At 41.2% G+C, this 27342-nt stretch overlaps 1 protein-coding gene across 6 annotated transcripts in view; it reads right to left on the minus strand.

The window, feature by feature from the left end:
• Positions 1–3373: 3373 nt before the first annotated feature.
• SETD4 (SET domain containing 4) overlaps positions 3374–27342 on the minus strand; it is an 82800-nt gene continuing 58831 nt past the window's right edge. For 2 of the 6 annotated variants that reach the window (XM_032354553.1, XM_032354532.1), the window contains 2 exons: positions 24591–24642; positions 22173–24037 (listed from right to left, as the gene is read on the minus strand). In XM_032354553.1, coding sequence (XP_032210444.1) covers positions 24627–24642 — 16 coding nt within the window. In that variant the 3' untranslated portion in view covers positions 22173–24037; positions 24591–24626. Of the gene's footprint in view, positions 4500–6582; positions 6661–22172; positions 24038–24590; positions 24643–27342 lie in introns of those variants that run through there. The other 4 variants (XR_004288481.1, XR_004288479.1, XM_032354548.1 and 1 more) reach the window with 4 other exon arrangements.

A 27342-nucleotide genomic window follows, 5' to 3' on the forward strand; every position in this document is an offset into this window, starting at 1 on the left:
ATGTTGCCATACTCAATGTTAGAGAAAATACTGCCTGTGTGATCTTCTAGGATTTTTGTGGTTTCAGGTCTCACATGTAGGTCTTTATTCCATTCTGTTATACTTTTGTGTATAGTGTAAGAAAGTGGTCCAGTTTCACTCTTTGCATATTGCGGTCCAGTTTTTCCAGGATCATTTATTGAAGAGACTATCTTTTCCTCCTTGTATATTCTTCCCTCCTTTGCTAAAGATTGGTTGACCATATAAACATTATTTCTGGGCTGTCTGGTTGATTCCATTGGTCTATGGTATCCAGTACCATACTGTTTTGATTAAGACAGCTTTGTAGTATATCTTGAAATCTGAAACTGTGACACCTCCAGCTTTGTTGTTTATTCTCAAGATCATTTTGGCTACTTGGGGGTTTTGTGATACATATAAATTTTAGTATTATTTCTCCTAAGTTCTGTAAAAAATGGTGTTGGCATTTTGATAGGGATTGTATTGAATCTGTAGATTGCATTTGATAGTGTGAACATTTTAACAATATTGATTTACCTAATCCACGAGCATGAAATATTTTTCCATTTGTTTGTGTCATCTTCAATTTCTTTCATTGGTATTTTATAGTTTTCAGAGTACAGGTCTTTCACCTCCTTGGTTAGATTGATTCCTAGGCATTTTTCGGATGCAATTTTAAGTGGATTTGTTGTTTTGTTGTTGTTTTTTTTTAATTTCTCTTTCTGCTACTTGATTGTTGGCAACCAATTTCTGGGTATTAACCTTGCTGTACACCAAAGGAAACCATGAAGAAAACAAAAAGGCAACCTACTGAATGGGAGAAGATATTTGCAAATGATATATCCAGAAAGGGGTTAGTATCTAAAATATATAAGGAGCCCATATAACTCAACACCAAAAACACAGTCTAATCAAAAAATGCACAGAGAAACTGAATAGACATTTTTCCAACAAAGACATACAGATAGCTGAGAGACACTTAGATGTTCAACAACATGAGTCATTAAGGAAATGCAAATCAAAACAACAGTGAAATGCCACTTCACACCTGTCAGAATGACTAAAATCCAAAAGACAAGAAATAACAAGTTTTGGTGAGGATATGGAAAAAACATAACCCTGGTGCATGGTACAAATGTAAATTGGTGTAACTGCTGTGAGAAACAGTGTGGAGGTTCCTCAAAATATTAAACATGGAAAATCATAAGATCCAATAATCCACTCCTAGGTATTTACCCAAAGGGAACAAAAACACAAATCCAAAATGATCTATGCACCCCTGTGTTTATTGCAGCATTATTTACAAGAGCCATAATATGGATGCAACCTATGTATCCATCAATCAACAAATGGATAGGGAAAATGTGGTGTGTATATATACACACAAATACACACATAATGGAACATTACACAGCCATGACAAATGATGGGCTCTTGTCATTTGTGACCATATGGATGGTCCTACAGGGTACTACACTAAATGAAATAAGTCAGACTGAAAACAAACTGACGGTTGTCAGAGGGAAGGGGAATGGAGGGATGAATGGGGGGAATGGACGGTGAAATGGGTGAAGGGGAGTGGGAGATGCAGGCTTCCAGTTATAGAATGACTGTCACAGGGATGAAAGATACAGCACAGGGAACATAGGCGATGGCATTTTAACTACATTGCCTGGTGACAGACGGTAACTACACTTGGAGAGAGCGCAGCATATCCATAGACTTCTCAAATCACTATGTTGTACCTTTGAAACTAATGCAACACTGTGTGTCAATAGTCAAATAAAAAATTTTTTCAGTAAAAAATAAAAAACAAAAAGAAAGCATTGTCCCGAGAATATGGGGGTTCATGCCCACCTTTGTGGTGGGCCTAGGAAACTACACTGCAGGGCACTACTTTTATTCTTCTTCTGACAATTCAAAGAGAACGGTCCATCAGCTGATAAATTCTCATTTCAAAGGTGATTCATAGAACATTATCTCCAACAAGAAATCCACCCAGAAATGTGAGATAGAGCGCTATAAACCAGCGCTCTCAAGGGCTCCAGCTGGTACTTCAATCTGTCGGCACCTCAAAAGGGACAGCAGCTTAAGCCAAAATACCAAAAGACTTTGAAGGCGAGCAGCTCACCTTGAAGTGACTCTGGAACATGAACCCAGCCGCATATGGAGACACTGGATCTCCAAGGCCAGGCCCACTGTGGCAGCAAGAGGTCAGGTCCCCAACTCTAACCCAAGACTGCTTCTGACTTGGCCACCAGGAAGGGCAGGCAGAGCCCCACCGTCCGGAGCTGCCTGAGCAGCGGCTCTCCCACAGGCTTCACACAGTCCCCAGGTTTTGAAGACCTGACTTCCGCAGGTGGCCTTGGGGACAGAGTAGCAAGGAGGGGAGGGAATCGTGCAGCAGAAGGCCCCACACTCGGTGCTGCCCAGTGCTCTGCCCTCCGAGTGCATCCTTTCCTGTTGCTGCTGGGAATAAAAGGGCTTGGCCAGACTAGTGTGCCAAACCCACTCTAGCCAGCGCCCTGGAATATATAAAGGGAAAAGCTTAGTGCCATGACCCTGGGGGAACTAAGTTTGTGGTGAAGCTCAACCTACCCCTGCACTTGGGGCTCTTTCAGGAGGAAGCCCTTTGCTTCATCTGGCTGCCCTGCCTGGAGCTATGCACTGTCTCTACAGGCCATTCGGGAGCAGGGCACTGGGCTCTGTGCAGTTGTGTTGAACCGGGTTGACGTTCATTCCCCGCCACCCCATGCTGTGCCCGTGGACTGGGTGTCTCCTCCTGTTAGAGGATTTGGAGGCATCTCACCCTGGGGGAATGCTAAGCAGAGCAGAGAGTGTGCTCTGCCAGTGTTAGCATCTGAAATAAATCATGAGGCTGGAGAGAAGGGACTGGAGCAAGGTCTAATCCCACCAGCCGGGTCCCCAGGAGACCTCACCAAGCTTCCAGCATTTCACTGCTCCCAAAGGCTCTGGGAGAGAGAAAAGAAAGTCCACCTTGTTCAAGGAACGTGAAACACATACACAAGCCTGGGCCCAGGAACTCCTCCCACTTAGATGAGATTTGAGTTGGTATTTCTTCCATTTCAATACACCAGAAATTTGCTCTGCGAGATAACTTAGCCTCCCTCTCTTCTGCCCCTGCTTACTCTTCAGGAGGTTAATTCCAGGTTTCTCTTTCCACTGAAAAAGTTGTACCAGGTTAGACCCATTTTGTTGTCCTTCCAATTTTTTTTAATTGTGGCAAAACACATAACAAAACACTTACCATCTTAACTGTTTCTTGTTTGTTTGGGGATTTTTGCTTATTTTTTTTTTTTGAGGGTGTAATGAGAATTAATTTTTTTTTTAATTTTTTATTTCTCTTCAGCGTAACAGTATTCATTGTTTTTGCACCACACCCAGTGCTCCATGCAATCCGTGCCCTCTCTAATACCCACCACCTGGTTAACTGTTTTAAGCGTACAACTCAGTGGCATTCTGTATATTCCCATTGTTGTGCAAATATCACCACCATTCATCTTCAGACTTTTTCACCTTCCCAAATTGAAAGTTGTCCCTGTGAAACACTAAGTCCCCATGCGTCTCCTGCAGGCCACGGCACCCACCACTCTAGTTTCCCTCTGTGGGCTTGACTACTGTAAGGACAGCCTATCAGTACAGTCGTACAGTGTTTGCTCTTGGGGTCTGGCTGGTTTGACCGAGCACGATGTCTTTAGGGTTCATCCATGTCATAGCACGCCTCAGGATTTCCTTCCTTTTAAGGCTCAATAATGTTCCATTGCATAGATATATCACACTGTGCTTACCTAGTCAGCCATCAGAGGACACAGTGGGCTGCTTCCACTGCTCAGCTGTGAATGCCTCTGCACTTAACAGAGAAGGTTCTACTTATAGTATTGTGATGCCATATCAGAAGCTTGGGTTAAGGGTCAGTCTAAGGATTCTAAAGTCTCCCTTCAAGTTCAGTGACCTCCACCCACAATACCTAGCCCCCACCAAATAGCCCAAGAGATCACAAAACCCTACCCTCACATACCCGAGCCCTCTACCCCAACCACATCATAAACCTCACACACACTAGTTCTCACACCACAACCCTCACACACCCCAACACTCATACACCCAAATCTTACATGCTCCAACCCTCGCACACCTCAATCCCCACATGCCCCAACATTCATACACCCAAACCTTACACGAACTAACCCTCACAAGCCTCAACCCCCACGTGCCCCAACCCTCACGCACCCTAGCCCTCAAATACCCCAGGCCCCCTTTTCTCTAGGGACTTCATGGAATGGCCTCCAGCCTACACACAGGAACTGCAGCTACTTCCCAGCCTTAGGGCATCATTCAGGGAGCCCCAGCATTTCCATTTCTGTCTTCCATCCTCTATTAATGGAACCACAAAATGCCTCCAACTCTGCTGCCTCTGCCACGTGAGCAAGGACAGTTCCAGGTCTCCTGGACACAAAGCCCTGCTCTCACCTTGGACACTGGAAGCAGAAAAAAAAAAAAAAATCCTATAAATTATCCTGTGTTATGAAGGTTTTTGTGGCGGTGGGGGAGTAGTGACTCAGTCATTTAAGCATCCGACTCCTGATTTAGGCTCAGATCATGATCTCAGGGTCATGGGGGAGAGGGCTGAGCATGGAGCTTGCTTGGGATTCTCTCTCTCTGCCCCTTCTCCCTCCCTGTCTCTAAAAAAAAAAATAAATAAAAAATAAAGGTTTATATGTACTAACTCTAGCCTCTTTGGTTCTATTTTTTTATCACATTATGTTCACTTTACCTCCAAAAGGAGGACTTATATAGAAAAACACATTTGAAATATAATAATTTTGCTGATGTCCCTGGGGCATAGATGGTACAAAAAACCTAGAGAGCTTTTAAGGGAGGAAGTATGTCTGTAAGATGTTCTATGGGTTAGGAGGAAACAGGCTGTGCAAATCTTATTCACACCTATATCTCCAGTGAAGACTGCAGGTATATAGTTGGTGCCTGATCAGTAACTACTGAATGAGTAAGTGAAGGAGTATTTAAGGACATGAACAGATAATTCTCTAAAGAAGGCATACAAATGGCTAACAGGCGCATGAAAAAATGCTCAACATCACTAGCCATCAGATAAATACAAATCAAAACCATATTGAGATACCACCTTACACCAGTTAGAATGACAAAAAATTAACAAAACAGGAAACAACAAATGTTGGCGAGGATGCGGAGAAAGAGGAACCCTCTTATACTGTTGGTGAGAATGCAAGGTGGTACAGCTACTCTGGAAAACTGTATGGATGTTCCTCAAGAAGTTAAGAATAGAGCTATCCTGCAACCCAGCAATTGCACTACTAAGTATTTACCCCAAAGATACAGATGTAGTGAAAAGAAGGCCCACATGCATCCCTGTGTTCATAGCAGCAATGTCCACAATAGCCAAACTGTGGAAGGAGACAAGATGCCCTTCAACAGATGAGTGGGTAAAAAAGATGTGGTCCATATATACAATGAAATATTAGTCATCAAAAAGGATGAATAGCCAACTTTTGTATCAACATGGGGATTATGCTAAGTGAAGTAAGTCAAGCAGACAAAGACAATTATCATATGGTTTCATTCATATGTAGAGGACCACATATAACATACCAAGGAGGACCACAGGGGAAGAGAGGGAAATCCAAAGGGGGAGAAATCAGAGACAAGACAAACTATGAGAGACTATGGACCCCAGGAAACAAACTAAGGGTTTCAGAGGGAGAGGGTTTGGGGGAAGGGGTAACAGAGTGATGGTTATTAGGGAGGGCACGTGCCGTGATGAGGATAGGGTGTTATATTTAACAAATGAATCACTGAACAATACATCAAAAACCAATGATGTACTATACAGTGGCTAACTGAACATAATAAAAAATAATTAATAAAAATAAAGTCAGTGGGAGGTAAAGGGAGAGAATGGGTGCCCCACTGAGTGCTTATCTTCACCTTGAATCAGCCACAGTAAAAATGCTCCTTAGCAGAGGGAACTTCAGGGAAAACCTGGAGTCGAGTCCAGGGGCTGTTTGCTATGGGCTCACCATAAGAGGTTGGGGTGAGGTGAAATTCACAGGCAGAGGACTCTGGGTGCACCTGCCTCATTTACAGACCTTTCCCAGCATTCTTTGAAGCTGTGGCCATAGGAAATGCAAGGACAAGAGTAAAGAGAATCACACAGATGCTCAATAGTCAGGAAGGGCAGTCCAGTCTTTCTGGATTGTCTTGACAGTGGGATAACTGCTGGGACAATAGCAGGTGGTTCCCACAAATGCCAACCTGCTTACTTTCCTGCTTCTGAGTTCCAGCCCTATAAGGGAAGTGGATGCACCACTCACTGCACTGGTAGGTAACCCACCCTACACCTCCAACCTCAGGCAGTTCAAGCATCAGATGGTCAATGTGGGGAAAGGAATATACCTTTTCAGGAATATTGCGGGGGAAGTTTTTCTGCTGAGAGCAGATGCATACTGACTGACTTTACAGAGCCTGTGGAGAGTTACAGCCAAAGATTTGGACAAGAATTGGACATAATACAAAATAACCCACCTCCTGAGATCAAGGTTGCTTCTGAGCAAAGCTCTGAGGAAGGAAATCAGGTAGCAATCCAGTTGCTGACAAAGAAACCTGATCAGACACAGAAGAAAAGACACTCTTATCTGTCTGTTGGATGGGCCCTTTTCTGCAACCAGTCTGCAGTTTTTGTCATTTGAGCCAGTGCATTCAATTTTATCTCAAAAGACCCCCAACTCTGGATGCTTAAAATTGATGCAGAAAGACTGAAGCCCATCCTACCCAAAACCAAGAGGTAACCTACAAGGAGCACAAAGCTGTTGACCTACCTCTTGTAGAAGGGGTCATTCTCAGTTTATTTAAAACACTAGATCAACTGCAGAAATAATTACAAGTAATAAATACACAACTCCTCTGTTCAAGCAACCCCTTTACAGCAACTGAGATCCAGGAAAGTCTATCATTAAGGCTCATAAAGAATAGAAAGTTGTATCAACACTGAGGTTTTGTGGTGAGTGAGATGAAGTCTCCGTAGAGTGTGCTGGTTCTATCTCGCCAAGCTACTTTCTCCCAACATGGCTGTGGTTTGGTCTTCAAACAAGCCGAAAGATAAGCAAAAACATTTCCTCTCAGCTTACATTTGACTGCCCTCAGCATCCAGCCTGTTTCACAAATGCCAACAATATAGTAGAAAGCCACAATTCACCCACACCCCACCACAGAACTCCCATCTAGAATAAACCAGAATTTGGGTAGAGGAACCCATCCAAAGAACAAAATCAAATTTGATTGAAAGGTGATATAGTCAGCCTCTTTTAGCCACTGATCTTTTTGAAGTGGAAAATGTGAGAGTTAGGGAAATCAGATGGGTAATTCAAACCACTATAAAATCACAAATGGTATCTTAGAACCAGAGGCAAAAACTTTAGAATGGATTGACAGACAAAATCTGCACTGTCCAATTCAGTATCACTAGGGACATATAGCTATTTACATTTAATTTTCAACTAATTAAAATAAAATAAAATTTAAAATTCAGCTTTTCAGTTAAGCTAACCACACATTTCAAGGGCTCAGTGGCCACATGTGGTTAGTGGCTACCATATTCAACAGCACAGATATGGAATACTTCCATAATAGCAAAATGTTCTATTAGACAGAACAGGAGTAAACACTAAGAAAGGAAGAAGGAAAGGGAGTTTCAAAAGAAATAAAAGAGTTCTTTTCACAAGAAAAAAATTTTTTCAGAGACCTAAGTATTCACCATATTCCTATCCTGATGCTTGCTTCCTAAAGGCATACTCAAACACAATGAACACATCAATGACTTGATAGGAGATTCTAGGACTACATAGATCAATGTTGTTCCATTAAAAGTAGTAATTATAGGGGTGCCCGGGTGGCTCAGTGGGTTAAGCCTCTGCCTTCGGCTCAGGTCATGATCCCAGGGGCCTGGGATCGAGTCCCGCATTGGGCTCTCTGCTCAGCAGGCAGCCTGCTTCTCCTCATCTCTCTCTCTGTCTGTCTCTCTGCCTATTTGTGATCTCTCTCTCTCTGTCAAATAAATAAATAAAATCTTAAAAAAAAAAAGTAGTAATTATATATGCACCATGGGTAATTATTTTTGTAACTGTTATAAGCAAGCTGAGAGCAACCCTTTCAACAAAAGGCTGATTGGTGGTCTCATGTGCATTTTGATCATCTATTCTTCTGATTTCTAGTGGAACAAGTTTCAATCTTTCTGAAATGGAACAGGAAAACATCCTACTTCCCACTTTTAGAACATGTATATTTACTGGCCCTCTTCTTTCCATAAATGTTCATCATAAATTAGGTTGTGTTTTTTCTTTCTGGAATTTTCTTAGCAGAAGCCTCTGCTCCAGGACCATATCAACCTTGAATAGTTGCTCTGGAGCAGTAGAGATTGTTTCAGTCAAGGCTCTTTGCTTAACAGTAACAGAAACCAATCTGTGTTACCTTAATGAGAAAAGGAAATTTGTCAGATGGATTCAAGAATACTTCATGGGATCTGAGGGTAATGAGGCCTCATGAAGGACTTCCACCATTTCTCTCTGCCTCACTTTTCTGCTTCCCTTTGTCCAAATACATAATTGCTCACTCTCTTTAGAACTTTATTCTCTGCTTCTCTTATCACAGGGTGGAAAGGGCCATCCCTCAGCTCTAAAGAACATATGTGGACACTTCATGAACTTTGGATTTCACATGTCCCTTGGTGCTCAGAATCTTAGAGACTCAGTTCCATGTACCCAGAACTGATTGGCCCAGCTTATCTCTCAATGGTCCAAACAATCATGGAGGGAGAGTGGAACCATCTATGTAAACATATCAGCAACAGCTACTGAGGTGTGGGAGGCTAAGAAGCAGACAGTTCTCAGAAAGAGGAAGTCTCATAGCGAAGGTGCTCCGGGCAGTAATACCAAGGATGCAAAGGGGAAAAAAACTGTGAGTTTAAGAAACTAACCCATCTAATAGATTTATCCCAATACTCAAAAATATTATAATGCAGGATGTCCATAAAATCTGAACATATCTAATATTATTTTTATTTTTAACAGATTAAAGATGTCTTTGACAAAAAGTATATTCATTCACTTGTGCTTCCAGACATTATGGACAGAGTTTGCATGACACACTGCTTCATCGCTACATTACTCAAAGAAAGCAAATATTTTACAAGGAGATTAAAGTACTAACAGATAAATTGTTTCCAATATACATTAAAAGCTAAGATGATTTTTATGTTTAAATTTCTGAACATATATGCTTTCTTTGGAAAGGAAGTATAGACATTTTTTACAGTTTATGTACTGTTTTTATAATAGTCTTTATTTTAGAGATATTCTGTTAAGTTGATTTTGTTGCCAATTATCTCCTTAACTATTTTCTCAGAGATACTAAACACTGGTTTTCTTTGAAAGGTACTGAGCAAAAACAATATAAAAGCCAAATTATCATCTTTCTACTTTTGCTGTGGAAAAACTTTAAAAAAAAAGCAAGCTTATAGGTCAGCTCAGTTTTTTGGCAAACATTGACACTGTACTTTAATTTTTAATAGTATTTGCCCAAAATTTTCATACTAAAAATTCATTTCTGAAGGAATACCTTTTTTTTCAATACCTTGTATTGAAAAAAAAGACATTTATTTCCATTTGCATCTTTTTTTATCAGATGAGTTTTTTTCTCCCTGGAGTTCCCACAATAAAATAAATATCAGATCATTTAAAATGGAACTCAACAAAACTAATAATGTATTTGATGGTGACTAACATAACACAATAATAAATAAATTAGTAAACAAAAAAATAATAAAATAAAATGGAACTCATCATGTAGGCCAGAATGGCCAAGGAAGTAGGTGACAAGGTGAACCTTTGTTTATCCCTTTTGGCTTTTCATGACTTTCAAGATCTCCAGAAACCCACCCAGTTTTCCCTCTGTTCATAGCTAATGGGGTAATAGGAAAAACATTTGAAGTCAAATACCATCAATAAATTATATGATTTTGAGATATTACTTATTCACACAGAGCCTATTTTCCATCTAAAAATGAACAATGGAAATCTTACAGGTTTTATATGAAGATTAAATGAGTTAACGTGTGTAAAATACCTAACCTAGTCCTCAGCACACAATAGTTCTACCTATATTAGTATTAAAATTGATTGTTGTTGTCTTTCCCTCAATGGCATAGCTTTTAATATGTACCATCTTCCTGAAAGAGAACTCCTTTAGCTTGGTCTTGAAAGTCTCTCCTCTTCCACCCTCAGTTCCAGCCCTGGGATACAGCTCCATCCAGACACTGAAACAAAGGAACAGTAAGACGAAAGTAGAAAATTACTCTGAAATAAATTTTGGTAAATCTTTGTAAGTCTGATTGAAGAAAAGAGAGAAGGCACAAATCAAAAGGATTCGGAATGAAAAACAGAAATAGAAATATAGATGCACAAATTAAAAAGAGAAAATTATGAACAACTTTTTCCAATAATCTAAGAACTTAATTGAAATAGGTAATGACCTAGAAAAAATATTAGTTGTCAAAAATGACTCTAGAAGGGGTCCCTGGGTGGCTCAGTGGGTTAAAGCTTCTGCCTTCAGCTCAGGTCATGATCCCAGGGTCCTGGAATCAAGCCCCGCATTGGGCTCTCTGCTCAGCGGGAAGCCTGCTTCCCCCTCTCTCTCTGACTGCCTTTCTGCCTACTTGTGATCTCTGTCTGTCAAATAAATAAATGAAAAATCTAAAAAAAAAAAAATGAAATGACTATAGAAAATACAGAAAACCTGAATAGTCCTATACTATTTATAAATTTTAACCTCTAATTTAAAATTTTTTCAGCTGAGTTTGTGTGGTTTATTATTTTATTCTCTCCACTTTTTATTATGGAAATTTTTAAGTATATGCAAAAGCAAAAATAATAATAAAAATTTCTCATATAGCAATGTTTTTGCAGATAAGCTTTATCAAACATTCAAGGAAAAGGGATTCTAATATCTCATAATTTTTTTCAGATACTAGGAAAAGAGAAAACAATACAACTTACTTTTTATGCTAATATAATCTTGCTGCCAAAAACAGCATGAGATGAGAAAAGAAACTTTAGGCCAGAGAAGCTATACTGGGAAGTGGGGCATGTTGAACTTCATGGTAACTTTGCCTTTCAACTTATTTAAAAAAGCCATATTTTAACATAGAAAGTTTTTACATCCTTCCCCTTTTATGTTGTGATTTATCTTAATTAAACCCCAATCCTTCCATTAATTCCTGATAAATCCACACACTTGCTGGGTGGTGTTGTAGATGAACGTAAAGAGTAAAGCCTGTCCTGTATCCACTGATCCCAGTCCCCAGAGACCAGAGAGTAGATGTCAAGCCTCTAGCCCATGTGTTCCAGGAGAGAATCCTAAGCAGAGTGAACAGTGAGCATGTCAGTGACTCCTAATGATTTTGTTGCCCCACTTCTCCAAATGACTATTCAAAGAAGTGATTTCATCTGATTTTATGAATCAGCCAGGTGCACCCCACAACTGCCCTATGGCCACAGCTCAGGACAAGCTGATGCCTTTCCCCTGCTTATCTCATTAGAAATGAAGCTCATGACTTTCTGCCCCTGTCCCCAGAGGTGTTCCATCAGAAACACTGAAGATTCAAAGCTATCAACTACTTTACTCCTATGGCCCTCCAGCCAACAACGTGGCCTCACTTGAGTCACCAGCCCAACTATACACTATCTTGCTAAATGAAACTAATTTTAGTAACTTCAGAAACCAAGATATTCTTGCACTTGGCAATTACATTTTCCAAGGATAGATCATTGTTAACAAAACCCATGTAGAAAGGAATGGGCATGAAATATTTAAAAGACTGTGAGATTATCTGTCTGATTGATGTTGAGTGTCCATTTGGGGAGTACTGAAAGGTAAGTTTGGTTAGACCTAGCTAGACCAAGGTAAAAATGGTGTCACTTGCTTGAATAAATGAGGCAGGAGGGGGTTCCAGCATTTTTTAAGCAGCAGTGCAATTTTAATGAATAAAATTATATATAGGCCTTCAATATATAAAACGGATGAGATCCAAGCTAGTCTTCATATAGCAGGAGGATGGAGATTCAGAGATTCATCCACTTGACTTTCTCTTATCCTCTGATTCACCCCTTTAGACCCTAGACCCCTGCCCTTCAACACTTTGGGCCCTGGGCACACAGCTCAAAGTCCACTGCCATGTGACACTAAATTTCCACTTAAAACCATTGCCACAGGGGCACCTGAGGCTCAGTCAGTTAAGCTTCTACCTTCAGCACAGGTCATGATCCCAGGGTCCCAGGATGGAGCCCTGCATGGGGCTCTCTGCTCAGCAGGGAACCTGCTTCTCCCTCTGCCCCTCCCCCAAGACTGCTCACTTTCTTCCACTCTCTCTCTAATAACTAAAAATCTTAAAGAAAAAAAAAAAACAAAAAAACCAAAACCTTGTCACAGAGTCATCCATTATTTAGAGTTGGGAGGTTTATGTAAACCAAATCTTTTGTTTTGTCAGAGAGAAAATTGAGAAAACTGTGGGAAGAAGGGTCTTCCTGACTAGTCCAAACGTCACATCTACCCAATGGCAGACGCAAAAATATTATATATCTACCCTGACTCCCACCTCCTCCTATTTCCACCTCACCCCACTGAAGTTTTCACCAATTAAATGGAATTATGTTACTGAACTTGCATCCATTACTGACTCACATGTTATTAACCATTCCCATATTTCAATGATATATCTACACACTTCCGCATGGTTCTAAGGATATGTGTAACAAAAGTCCTGGCTAGGGTATGGATGAGGCCTGCAGAGATCGATGGCCCAGACATACACACATGTCATCCACTAAGTATCATGGGGGCCAGAAGCTTCCCAGAAATTACTTGAACGTCTGTTGAGCCTGGGGGCAAATAGAACAGGGCCAAGTAAGGGGAATCAACATAAGGTAGGAATAGGGAGATTGTGGGGGTCCCTGGGAAAGAGTCTCCCGTACTAGATAAAAGGGTTGATCTGATGGGTCAATCTCACCATCTGAACCTAGGGGATGAGGGGAATGGTGATTCCAGGTATGACAAATGCCTCTACCTAGATGCTTCCCCAAACTTGACCACATTGACATTGTGTACATGACTTGGGAAAGAGAAGAGGTGTGGACTACAGACAATTTAAAAAGCTGTTAAGTCCTAGAGGAGCTAGAACCCAGCATCTCCACATCGGGTTCCCCTCCAAAAGAGATTAGAAAGGTGTTTCTCTAAAATCAAGAGTGGGAATAAGCCTCAGTAGGTAACAGATACTGCCTTCTTCCCCCACTCCTACTCCCCACCCTCAAGCAAGTGTTAGCAGCCTAAAGGAATCACAAAGCTCCCAGAGACATGAGGCTCCAAAAGCAAAGTAAGCCTTCCCTGTAAGTCCCACCCAGAAAACTATAGAAAATCACACTGACTGACCCTGCTATGTCACGTGACCACTCATGAGACCACTCATCATGGTGGGAAGGACATGGTGCCTTGAATGGCATGCCCAAGTCAGTGCCTATCCCCAGCCAGCCTCCCTGAACCACCCATGATAGGGGAGGAATGGCAAAACCCTAAAGGTGAAAAGAAGTGCTGATATTGGAGGGAGGGATACCAAACAGACCAAACAGGAGATATCTACCACAGACTCTCAGCCTGAGAAATTTCTAGACCGTTACCTCAAAACAATCAAAAGTAAAAGGTTTAGGGGTGCCTGGGTAGTGCAGTCAGTTAAGTGTCTGACTCTTGTTTTCAGCTCAGGCCTTGATTTCAGGGTCGTGAGTTCAAGTCCCGTGTTGGGCTCCACCCTGGGCATGGAGCCTACTTAAAAGGGGGAAAAAAAAGTTTAAGAAGAAAAAAAAATTAAAGGTTTGAATAAGCTGAAATCAATTTAGAGAGGAATATCTAAAAAAGAAGACTCAAAAGAGAATTTAAGAAGGTAACCATCATATTCAAGGGCATAATAAAGACAATGTAAGAAGCTAAGACAACCAAAGACAGAAGAACAAGAACACAGAAAATAAAAGGAATAAAGATCAACAAAAGCTACCACACAGTCATACCTCCCAACGCTACATCTGTGGCTTCATTTTGTCCTCCTCAATAGCCCTGCCTGACAAATTACCATCCCTGAGTTTCACAAGGTCAAATCAACTAAGGTCATTTAGCTCGTTCTATAGCAGAATGGAAATCAAACCCAGGTCTGAAGGACCTCCAAACCTCAAACCTCTCTGACCCCCTCCATGTCTCTCTGCTCTCCCGCCCGCCCCCTCAGCCCCCTCCCACACCGTACTGCCTCCCATGTTCTGCAGAGTTTTAAAGCCAAATCATGAGGATTTTAGAGCTGGTGTACTTTTGAAACTATAGTAACAGCCATAATTAGAAGTTAGTGTATAAGTATTCAGTAACTAATGGGAGTCTGACCGGAATGGAGAGAAGACAGTTGGAAAACCAGCAAGGTGTAAGGTAGTGCTCCTTGGGTATTAATGCTGAAAGCATCTCTGGGTGCTTGTTAAAACTACACTTTCTAGGGGTGCCTGGCTGGCTCAGTCTGTGAAGTGTGAGACTCTCGATCTCGGGGTCATGAGTTCAAGCCCCACATTGGGTGTGGGGTCTACAAAAAAATTTTTTTTTAATTTTTAAAGAAGAAAACTGCACCTTCTAGGTCCTCATCCCCAGAGATTTGGGGTTTTTAGGTATGAGGTGAAGCCCAACAATAGCAGCTTCAATAAGCACCAGTGATTCTGAGGTAGGCCACTGGCAGAAGCATTCAGAAACACTGGTGAGAAATCAGGGCAATTAATACTAGCGGAATGTGAGAAGAACAGGAGAAGGGTCAGCTGGGTGGCTCAGTCGGTTTAAGTATCCAACTCTCGGTTTCATCTCAGGTCACGCTCTCAGGTTGTGAGATCAAGCCCCATGTCAGGCTCTGCACTCATCGGGGAGTCTGGGATTCTCTCTCTCCCTCTTCTTCTGCCCCTTCCCCTCCTTGTGCTCTCTCTCTCTCTAAAATAAATATTTTTTAAAAAAGTAGAATAGGAGAGAGATGTACGTGTTCCAATACTGTGTGTATTAGAAAAGAAGAAAAAGAAACACATCAAAGGCAACCACTTATCTGCTTTGGAAGGTGTTGTCTTTGTCTCAGAAAGAGAATATTCTGGAAAAATCAGGCAACTGGAAAAGGGGGAGGAGGAGGAAGTACCTTCTGCATCACTAAGTGGCAAAGTACCAAACCTAAGCAAGGCTTAAAATAATTATTAATACTTGATCTAAGGTTATAAAAATGTAAGGAAAGAAAGTAAGAGGAAAGAATGCACTAAGTCAATGTTATTGATTTACACTCTGAAAGAAATGCCAGAACTATTATTTAGATGTCAAAATAACTCCAAGAAGAGTACAAGGCTGTTTTGATCATTTGAAACCAAATACCTGCTTTCTCTGAGATGAGGCTTTCAGACATAGAGCCTCCTTAAATACCACTGCGATGCTCTGAACAGATCACATTTCCCCTTCAAAGGTTATACTATGTTAAATTATGTGCAATTTCAAAAAGAACAAGTCGTTGTCCTACTTTGAGTCCCCTTCTCTTAAAAGCATGTTTTGACTAAGATTAATTTATAGCCCAAGGAGATCTGGGGAAAGGGAAAAAAAAAAAAAAAAAAACTTGAAATTGCAAGTAAAAATAACTACAGAATTCCGGTCGCTTCTTAAATATCAAATGACGTTGTTTTGGAAATAGGACCAGATCTGCCCAGAGTCACAGGTAAATGGACAAATGTTGGGATTTGCAGTATCCAATAGACACTTCAGGGTGAAGAAAGCTAGCTGGAAGCCACAGCTGTGGAATAGCCATAAACACTGGGCAGTTTGCTCGGCTCCGTCCAGTGGAAAATGGTACAGTCAGGAAAACGAGGGTAGAGACGCTCGCTGCCTCACAGCAGCGTCATGAGGCTCATTAGTGAGGGCTCCTGAAACACCGAAGAGTGGACCTGCAAGGGGATAAGCACATTCGACTTCCGCTTTCTGTAAAATGTGTCGCATGGATAACTGCGTCCTGACTCTTCTTATCACAATAACTGCAGACATGCTCATCTCTTTCTGTACTAATAGGACCCTTTACTTACTTAACAAGGTATCTCCATAATGATTTATCATTTGTGTTCCTCTTTTTATTTGTACTTTTTTTTTAAAGCGGGGAAGGGGCAATGGGAGAGGGAAAGAGAAAAATCTAAAGCAGGTGATGTACCCTGTACGGAGCCTGATGCCAGGCTCCATCTCACAACCACGAGATCATGACCTGAGCTGAAATCAAGGGTAGGACTACTCAACCAAACGAGCCACCCAGGTGCCCCATCCTCTTTTTGAAACAAATAAGAAAAAAAAACATTCCTTGGGCTTTTTCATATTTTCCTCACATATGTTAGGAATCTCTTTGTCAGTCACTTATGTAACACTTGCTCTACCAAATCAGGGCAACTCATTAACTGGAGTGGCCCAAGGAGAGCTTATGTGGCAGAAGGTACTAGGGTTCACTCACTCACCTAAGAAAGAAAAACTTCCTTATATTTCTCAGCTTTTTCCAGCATTTTTTCAGATCGTTCAGACGCAAATTACCAGAGGGGAGGGATAGGGATTAAATACTTGCATTGTGTGGCTTTGATCTGTTGGAGCATTTCCTGAGTCCTTGGATTGTAAACTGCCCAATACTTAACTTCCTTAGAGGATTTAGTAGTCTTCTACGACTGCCATGACAGAATACCACTAGACTGGGGGGCATCAACAACAGACATTTATTTCTCACCATTCTGGATGCTGGAAGTCCAAGATCAAGGTGTCGACAGGTTTGATCTCTCCTGAGACCTTGCTCCCTGGCTTGTACATGGATCTTCTCGCTGTGTCCTCACATGGCCTTTCGTTTGCATGCACACATCCCTATGTCTCCACCTCTTCTTGTAAGGAAACCAGTACTCTTGAAGTAGGACCCCAGCCTCAGGACTTCATTGTATTAGCTAGAATTCTCCAAGAAGGAAACTTATTATAGGAATTGGTTCACATGGTTGTGCAGGCCAAGAACTCCCAGAGTTTGCTGTCTGCAAGCTGGAGAATCAGGAAAGCCAGTAGTATAATAAACAGTTCAAGTTCAAAGGCCTGAAAACAAAGGCTGATCATCTAAGTCCCAAAGTGAGTCCAAAAGCCCGAGAACCAAGACTGTCAATGTTGGAGGCTCAGCTCTAGCAGAGGGTAAATTCACCCTCCTCTGCCCATTTGTTCTATTTGGGCCCTCAATGACTAGATGATGACCACCCACACTGGAGAGGGCCATCTGCTTTAGATAGTTCACCAATTCAAATGCTAATGTCTTCCGGAAACACTCTCAAACACAGAAATAATGTTTTACCAACTATCTGGGCATCTATTAGCCCAGTAAAGTTGACATAAATTTAACCATCACTCTCATTCAACCCTAATTATCTCCTCAAAGGGACTGTCTCCAAATAGAGTCACAATAAAAATTAGAGCTTTAAAATATGAATTTGGAGGAACACAATGCAGGCCTTAACAGAGCATACACTAATACACATTTACAGAAAAGCTTGTTTTGACTAAGACAAATATAAAAACTCTATAGTGTGGTGGAGAAGTTGAAGCTATTACTCTATTTTAACTTGACCCGTAACATCAGTGTCTTTGTGGCCTAACCAATACTGGTAGCTTAAATTTTCTGTTTTTCTTTGCTTTCTCCATCATTTTCTCCTTGTTTCCAACATTGGGTTCTTTTAAGCCCCAAATCCATGCTACTTTAGATGCCTATATCTGTATCCAGTGTGTCTGACCTCCCATGAACGTTTTCTATTTAACTTCACTAATGCTGGAGAATTATAGCAATGAAGACCTGCTAATAATTATTACCGAAGCGGGATGATGGGGGGTAAACACAGAATTGTGAGGGATACACAAGAACAAATAGCCCGTAGAAAAGACTTGTCTTTGTAGTAAAAAAACTGTATGTATATGACATATTTTATCTTCGAGTATTTGATTCAATACTTATATGGCTGGTAGTAGCATCAGAACATGGAGGACATTAGGCCCAATGTGCCCTATATATCACATCAGATCAACCTCCTGCTAACCTCCTCCACTAGCCCTTTCCAGCCGTTAGTTCCTGCCCTTTGTTTCCGTAGCACTGAGTTCAGACTTCCTTCTAGTCTCTCCACCATTGTGACAGTCTTGAATAAAGTCATCCCTGGCTGTTCAACATTGTCCAGGACCGTTTTTGCTTTGACAAGAGTTTATCATTCCTTTAATTCTGCTGTTCATGGAGAAAAGGGAAAAACTCCTCTTCCCTTTACTCTCTTCACAAGTAGCAAGGGACCCATTATTTCTTCATGGTCAAATATCTAGGAGACATCGGCTAGTAACTGCTGACAAGCTGCTTGAGAAGTCCATCCACATTTGTTCATAGGAAACTCTAAAGATACTCCCCGTTCTCATCATTCATTCAACAATTATTTATTGCATTGTGACCAAAAACTGTGTTTGGTCCTGGGTAGGGCCCTGGCAAGTGTGCGACCCAGTCTCAGCCTGCAAGAAACTTCAGTCCCGCATCAGTGCTATAAGGGCAGCAGTTTAGAAAGTATTAATGTGCTTTCCCACCCCCGCTTTTTTTCTTTCTCTTTGCTTTCTCTTTCTCTTTCTCTCTCGGAAACACCCGTCTGTCTAGGGGGAGAACGGGGATAGAAGACATGCAAAGAGATAGACTGACATAATGTTCACTGTCGTGCACTCCAAGTGATGATTTTGCAGTGAGGAATGGCCCTTCGGGCTGCGGTGTTGTCCTAACAAAGGACATCCAGTTTTCCTTCCCCCAGTAGCATATCAACAGCCAGGCTTAGAAGACTGAGCCATGGCATCTTTATACTGGAGACCTAGACAGAATCTGCTCCATTTTGGCCCTGAGTGAACTGTGGTGAGGAGAAGCGGGCCCAGAGGCAGGAGAGCAAGATAAGTGCCTTCCTCCACTCCGGCTGTTATAAAAAATACCATAGATTGAGTGGTTTAAACAAAAAATATTTCTCTTTTATAGTTCCAGAGGTTGGGAGATCTGAGATCAGGGTGCCGGCATGGTCAGGTTCTGGTCAGAGCTCTCTTCCTGCTGTGTCTCTTTGAGACATTCCTCTTCTTGGTGTGTGTCCTCACCTGGCAAAGGGAGACCAGGAGCTCTGGGCTCTTCCTCATCTTATAGGAGCACTAATCCCAATATGGGGACTATACTCTCATGACCTCATCTAAACCTAACAACTTCTCAAAGGCCCCAAAACCATCACACCAGGAGTTAAGGTTTCAACATATGAATGGGGGGTGGGGAAGACAGAAACATGAAGTCCATAACTATAAGCCAACAGGTAGACTATTTTTTAAGTGAGGATATCCAGGACAGAGTTCTAGCTATATAAAGGTATAGGAACCAGCTTACAGGCTGTCCCACATTTCAATTCAGGGACTGGATACATCCTGCAAAATTTGGCAGCACCGATAAGCATGGTCATTCTAGAAGATGCCTTGAAGATCAGCCAGCCTGGGCCACATGAATTCTCGGCCATGCAGCCAGGTAGAGAATCGGGCTCAGAAGCCTGCAGGTAGCAAAAGCCAATAAGACAGAGTCAGTAGATGTGTCCCAGAGACAGTGCATGCGACAGGCTGCAAATTCACCAGTTACAGACAGAAGAACCAGCATGGGGAGGGTAGAACTGTAAACAAAAAACCCCTCCTCCCACCCAATACCATTTTAGGGAAAGAAACAAGAGAGGCTACTGGACCATGTTTCTCCTCAGGCAATTGCCTAAAGAAGCCATTTAAATTCAATTGAGGTTTTTTAAATTAAATTGGATGAGATAAAATTTAAACTGGACAGGACTAAAAGCCAGATTTTACCCAGTAACCTGTGGGGCGGGCTGAGGGGGAAATTGGATCATGCAGCCACAATGAAGGCATCACATTTTCTCAGTAGTAGGAGTTAAATTGATGCCCCTACACAACTGCCAGCCTTGGTTGCATGCTGAGGTACATTTCATCCTCAAAACAGCCCCTGGACATCAGTACTCTGCTTGTCCCCATTTACAGATGAAGAGGAAGAAGCACAGGATGGGTGACTGAGAACTTCCCGTGGTTCCAGAACTAGTTAGTGGTGCATCAGGAGCCAAACCCAAGTGAGGCTCCATCTAGAACCCAGGCTGGCAACCTCTACCCCACACGGCCCCTGGTTAGAAGACAGTTAAGCAGAAGGCCTCAGAAATCAGGATGCCCGTTCAACAAAGGATGATACCATACAAAGCTTTCATATCAAAGCAACAAGCAAAAATACCCGACCGGCAAGCAAAGTCATATAACTTCTTAGTATCTTGTGCCTGGTGGCACAAACTGCCCTCCAAACAGCAGCAGCAGTAGTTACAGAGGAGATGAGAACAGTTAAGATAAAGGGAAGTTGGAAGAGGTTCCTGTAAAAACTGTATTTTTAGGGAAAGAAAGAGAGGAGAAGACTGATTTTTCTTCCCACGACTCTGGGTCAAACTGAGGTTTGATGAAAGAATGACCTTGACCCACAGCAGAGAATAATAAAAGACAATTTCCAGTAAGTATGCTTGCTCGAATTAATGATTTACTTTTTATTTTTAAACCGAATTCAGTAGAGATTTACATGCATTCGGTTACAATGATTAACATTTGAAATTTGACCTTGAAATAATCTTTACATTGTAAATTCTTAATGATCAAAACAATGTTCTCGGTGATTAAAACATATTAGTGATTAATTATTAAAGGAGAATAATTGCAAATACACATTCCTAAAATCTCAAGGCTTTTAAACCATTTGTACAAATGACTGGACATTTTTTTAAATTTACAAAAAAAAAAAAAAAAAACCTCCATCTAATTCACATTTTCACTGTCAACCCAAAAACAAGAGAAAAGGTACTCTAGCAAGCTAGAAATGCACATGACTACCTGTGATCCCATCAAAGCCAAAAAGAGAAAAGAAAATTATTCTCTATCAACCTGCAACAATAAGAAATAATCCCAAGAACTTCTTAGGTAAGGTTAATAAAAGGTCAGTAGTTCTGATCATTTTTCTTAAAGAAATCACTTTGTTATCAGTTTAATAACATGGAATCAGGCACGATCTTAATGCTATACCTAAGAACTATGATCGATGCCCAAGCTGCGTAAGGACAAGCAGAGCTACCGAGCAAACCTGAACAATTTTTACTGAGTAAGAAGGTTTCAGGGGCACCTGGATGGCTCAGTCGGTTAAGCTGCTGCCTTCGGCTTGGGTTATGATCCCAGAGTTCTGGGATCGAGCCCTGTGTCAGTCTCCCTGCTCAGTGGAGAGCCTGCCTCTCCCTCTCCCTCTGCTCCTCTGCCTCCACCTGCTTGTGCTCACACTCTCTCTCTCTCTCTAATAAATAAATAAAATCTTTAAGAAAAAAAAAAAAAAAGACGGTCTCAAGAAATGACTGTATCTCATGCCAAAGAGAAACAGTACTCAACCAGATACCGGCCCTGTGTATTTGAAGCCATCTTTCCCAATGCCATGGTTCTTCTTAACCTGCACGCACTTGCCTGGAGCAGATTTCCTCTGACACATGGAGCCCCACCTGGAGTGTGTACACGCCAGGGCTGACTATGGCATCTCAGGGCTAAGGCCATCTCAGGGCCAGGAGGAAGGCCTCTCGGGGGCAACAGCCTCCCAACAGCTGAACACACCTGGCCAACTCTTTGGGGCAAGATAGAAAAGCATTCTCTACACCCTCCCCAAAACTGCCCCTTGTCTGTGGGTTCCCCTCAGAAGTGACAACATTTAATAGAAAAAAATAATAATAAAAGGCAATTTGCTGGGGAATTGATCTATATGTAATTTTCCGAGTTGTCAAACATTACCACTTTTCACAATTTATTCTACATTGATCATAAACCTAGTTTTTCAAATATAAAGGAATGATACTTGAAACGTTACCTATATTAATTTTCTATTGCTGCATAACAAATTATCACAAACTTAGTGCTTCAAGGAGTACCAGTTTATTAATTTCATAGTTTCTGTAGGCTAGGACTCAAGCACATTTTAACTGGGTTCTTTGCTCTCAGTTTGCACTAAATGTTTGTATCACTCCAGATTCATATGTTGAAGCCCTAATCATCAATGTGCTGGAAACTCTGGGAACTAATTAGCCTTGAATGAGGTCATATCAGAAAATGAAGAGACTGGAGCATGCTTGACAGAGTGAGCTCTGTCAAGCATGTGAAGACACAGCAAGAATGCAGTCATCTGCAGACCAGGAAGAGGGCTCTCACCAGACACACAATCCACCAGCATGCTGATCTTGGACTTCCAAGGTCTCCGACAGTGAGAAATAAACACCTGTTGGTTAAGCTGCTCAGTCTACGGTATTTTTGTTATAGCAGCCCAAGCAGACTGAGACAGTCTCACAAGGCTGAAAGCATTATTAGCCCAGTACATTGCCATTTGGATGCTCATTGAGGGAAAGATCCACTTCCAAGCAGCTTCAAGTTGTGGACAGAATTGACTTCCTTGGAGCTTGATGACTGAGGTCCCCATTTTCTTGCTAGGTGTCACCTGGGGACAACTCTAGCTACTAGAGGATGCTCTCAAGCCCTTGCCAGGTAGCCCTCACCAGAGGCCCCCTCATACTTCAAATCTATCTCTTCAGCAGGTGCTCAGTTGCTTTTAAGGGCCCACCTGATTAGATCAGACCCACTTACAATAACCTGTCTTTTGATCAACTCAAAGCCAACTGATTTGGAACCTTAATTATATCTGAAAAGCCCCCACACTTATGTCACATAACATACCCTAATCATTGTGTTTGCAGTCCCATCCACACTTAAGGAAGGGTAATTACATTGGGCATGTGTCCCAGGGGGCAAAAATGTGGGACCATTTCTATTGGCCTGGTGTTCTGGGGAACACTGACGAATATACATGGTCATTCTGTGAGTGACACTTCAAGCTCACTCTGCCTCTCCAAATCCAATCTGTCCCTTTTTTATCCACTTTCATGCAAGTGGCAAAAATGATAAACCCCTTAAGGATTTAAGGATTTTTTAATGTTCAGGGCAGCCTAAAGGGTCTCAGCAAAGTTATATTCCATGTAAGCTTGATGCTGTACTTGGTCTGCTTTACACAGAAGCCAGTGACTGTCTGGTCCCTTTGATGCTACTTTTCTGCAGGCACAATCTGTGTTTTCTTAGCCTGATGACATAGAAAGTGGGAGACACTAAAGAAAACAGGGAATATTCCTATTGCACAGGATGCAATAATCACTCTCAGATATTTTCAGCTGCACATAACTGAAAACCTAACAAAACTCTGAGTCCACTCATGGGATGGGTGTTTATATTAGATATACATATGTCTATACAGCTTGGAAGTAAATGTCATCCATTATACGTCATACTGTGTTGAATGGAGTTGAAATGAATCGGAACATGTACCCCAGAATATATCACTGTAGCATAGGGCTTTTTGGGTTACAGGCAATTGAGCAACAGTAGATGCAGGAAGAACTCTCTGCCCTCTTCCTTTCTGCCTAAAATCAGTAATAAAGACATGAGTTACTTCACATAACAAGAGACCTAGGATGGGGGATGGGGTGAGAGGGAGAGTGAGAAAGGGTGGAAGGCTCCAGGGTTGATTATTCCGTTGCTCATAAAGAACTTTCTCTCTCTTCTTTTTTTTCTTTCTACGCCGCCATCCTTATGGTATTGACTTGGGATGACTCCCCTCATAGTCCCAAAGAGGCTGCCATAGATCCAGACATGATGCAGAGATGACAACACCTAGAAGCGCAAGGTTACTATTCCTTCTCACTTACCTCTTTTTACATTACAGAATAGAGATGAAAAAACCTACATTATGCTACAAAATACAGTAAAAAAAAAAAAAAACAATATTTTACAAATCCTTCCAAGGAAAACAAGAGGAAATACTTCCAAACTTATTTCATGAGGTGAGATTATCTAATTACCCTGATATCAAAACCAGACAAAAATATTACAAGAAAACTATAGACCAACATCCTTTATGAATATAGATACAAAAATCAAAAACGTATTAAGAAACTGAATCCAGCAACATATAAAAAGGATTATGCTCCATAACTGAATGAATGAGATTTGTTCCAGGAATGTAAGGTTGGTTGATATGAAAACCAATCAGTTTAATACACTTTATTAAAAAAAAATAAGGACAAAAATCACATGATCAGATACAGAAAAAGCATTTAGCAAATTTTGAGACCCTTTTATGATTAAAAAAAAAAACTCAATAAAGTAGAAATAGTAGGGAACTTTCTCAACCTGATAAAGGATATCTGCACAACCCATGGCTAACATTATACTGAAAGTGAAAGACCAAAAGTTTTCCCATTACTAGCAGGAGCAAGACCAAAAAAAAGGGTGACCGCACTTACTGAGGTGAGCACTGAGCAAAGGACAGAATTTCCAAATCACTGTGTCATGCACCTGAAACATTGTATGTAGTACGTGCTTGCTTAATTATCTGTGGACTATAGAAGGGAACAAAATCATTACTCCTCTAAGAAATAATTTATTCCTTAAAATATACTTTTAAAATTTTTTCAGTAATTATATCCACAATATTCATTTTTACCAATAAAATGACTAGTTTTTTTGAAATCTTTACATGGCTGCTTCACTTAATATCTGGATAAATAGGGTTATAAAGGTCACCAAGAAGAGCACAGTGTCGTTTGTCTTATTTCTCTACAGGATTGCTTATATTTTCTAGAACTCTGAGTCCACTCATGGGATGGGTGTTTATATTAGATATACATATGTCTATACAGCTTAGACGTAAATATCATCCATTATATGTCATACTATGTTGAATAGAGTTGAAATGAATCAGAACATGTACCCCAGAATATGTCACTGTAGCATAGGTCTTTTTGGGTTACAGGCAATTGAGCAACAGTAGATGCAGGAAGAACTCTCTGCCCTCTTCCTTTCTGCCTAAAATCAGGGCATAAATTTCTATTTGTTCCTGTACAAGGAAGAGCAGAACAACTCTTAATCACCAGGGACTCTGTATCACTGGAGATCACCAACTTCAGTCTGCATAACAACCCTTACTGAATAGCCCTTATTTTCCATTAGTTTCCCCATATATTTACCTTCCCAAAACTGGGCTTCCCAGAAGCCCAAACCCCTTTTCCTTTGCCTAGTCACTTCTCTACATTTATTACCTTTTTTAAAATAGTAAATAAGGTCTCAGGCCTAACTATTTCTTTGGGTTTTGTTTTCTATGCAGCCCCTATGTGCATGTAAAATAAATGTTTCCTCCTATTGATCTGTCTTTTGGCAGTTTAAGACACAGGCCCCTGTCACTGAACTTAAAAGAGTAGAGAAAACAGTGTCACCCATCTACCACCAAAAGAAATGTCTAAGTCATAAACCCAAGTACCTGTGAATGTAACCTTATTTGGAAATTAATATTTCTATGGATGTAATTAAGTGAAGGATCTCAAGATGAACTCCAAGATGAACTCATCCTAGAGCAACCCTGTATACCCTAAATCCAATGACAAGTTCTCTTTTTTTTCTTAAGAGTTTATTTATTTGAGAGAAAGAGAGAGAGAGACCTTGAGCAGGGGGAGGGAAGGGGCAGAAGAAGAGAACCTCAGGTAGATTCCATGCAGAGTGCAGAGCCTGAAGCAGGGCCCAATTCCATGACCCCAAGATCACAACGTAAGCTGAAACCAAGAGCCAGACGCTTCTTAAGCATCTGAGCCACACAGGTGCCCTCTCAATGAGAGGTCCTTTTAAAAGAAAAGGAGAAACAGCTAAAGAGAGAGACAGAAAACAGGTCATATGACCATGGAGGCAAAGATTGGGATGATGTAGCTATAAGCCAAGGAAGCCCAAGGATTGTTAGCAACCACCAGAACCTAGGAGAAAGGTGTGGAACAGATTCCTCCTTAGAGCCTCCAGAAGAAAACAACTCTACTGACACCAGATTTCAGACTTCTGGCCTCCAAGATTGTGACAGGATAAAATGCTTTTCTTTTTGTCATTTTTGTTTTTTTAAGTTATTTATCCATCTATCTATTTATATGAGAGAGCAGCGAGGGGGACAGAGGGGGAGCGAGAGGTTCTGAAGCAGACTCTGCACTGAGCGTAAGCCTGACATGGGACTCATCTCACGACCCTGAGATCATGACCTGAGCTGAAACCAAGAGTCAGATGCTCAATCAACTGAGCCACCCAGGCATCCCTAAAATGCTATTGTTTTAAGCCACAAGGTTTGTGGTTATTTGTTATAGCAGCCCTAAGAAACTAATACATATGTATTATGGCAGGAAAAAAAAATATCGCCACAGTAGAGATCTCATACTTCATCATTGTCAGTCAAGCCCCTGGGAGGTAAGCCGATGCATTGGGGCCAAAAGAAGCATTCTATGACTGGAACTGGCTGTGACTGTTTTGTGTCTACCAAACACCAGGTAAATAATTAGGCCTGACTCAAAACCAGTGACCAAGAGAAGTAAACTCTCCAACAGAGCCACCAAATGTAAAACATACGTGTTCTTTAGATCCAGAGTAGCAGCCAGCAAATTCTTTCTGGGAAGGGCCAGAGAGTAAATATTTTCAAGTTTGTGGGTCATATGGTCTCTGTCACAACTCCTCGACTCTCCTGTTGTAAGGGGAAACAGCCACAGACAATTGGTAAACAAACAAACATGGCTGTGTTACAATAAAACTTTATTTATACACTTCTGGGTAACACCCAAAGAAAAGGAAAGCTAAGACTCAAACAGATATTTGTATGTCCACGTTCATAGCAGTATTATTCACAACAGCCAAGAGGTAGAAGCATCCCAAGTGTCCACCAACTGATGAACAGATAACAAAATATGGCATAAATACATAGAGGTATTATTCAGGAAATTCTGTTACATGCTACAAAATGGATAAAGCTTAAGGATGTAATGCTAAGTGAAATAAGTCAGTCACAAAAGGACAAATACTGTATGACTCCACCCCTGGGAGGTATCCAAGGAGAAAAACTCTTAGAAATAAAAAGTAGAATGATAGTCCCCAGGGGCAGAGGGGAGAGGGAAAAGGGGAGGTATTATTCAATGGGTATAGAGCTTCAGTTTTGCAAGATGAAAAAGTCCTAGAGATCTGTCGTACAACAATGTG

The sequence above is a fragment of the Mustela erminea genome, chromosome 1 (assembly GCF_009829155.1).
Source record: "Mustela erminea isolate mMusErm1 chromosome 1, mMusErm1.Pri, whole genome shotgun sequence".
NCBI lineage: Eukaryota > Metazoa > Chordata > Mammalia > Carnivora > Mustelidae > Mustela > Mustela erminea.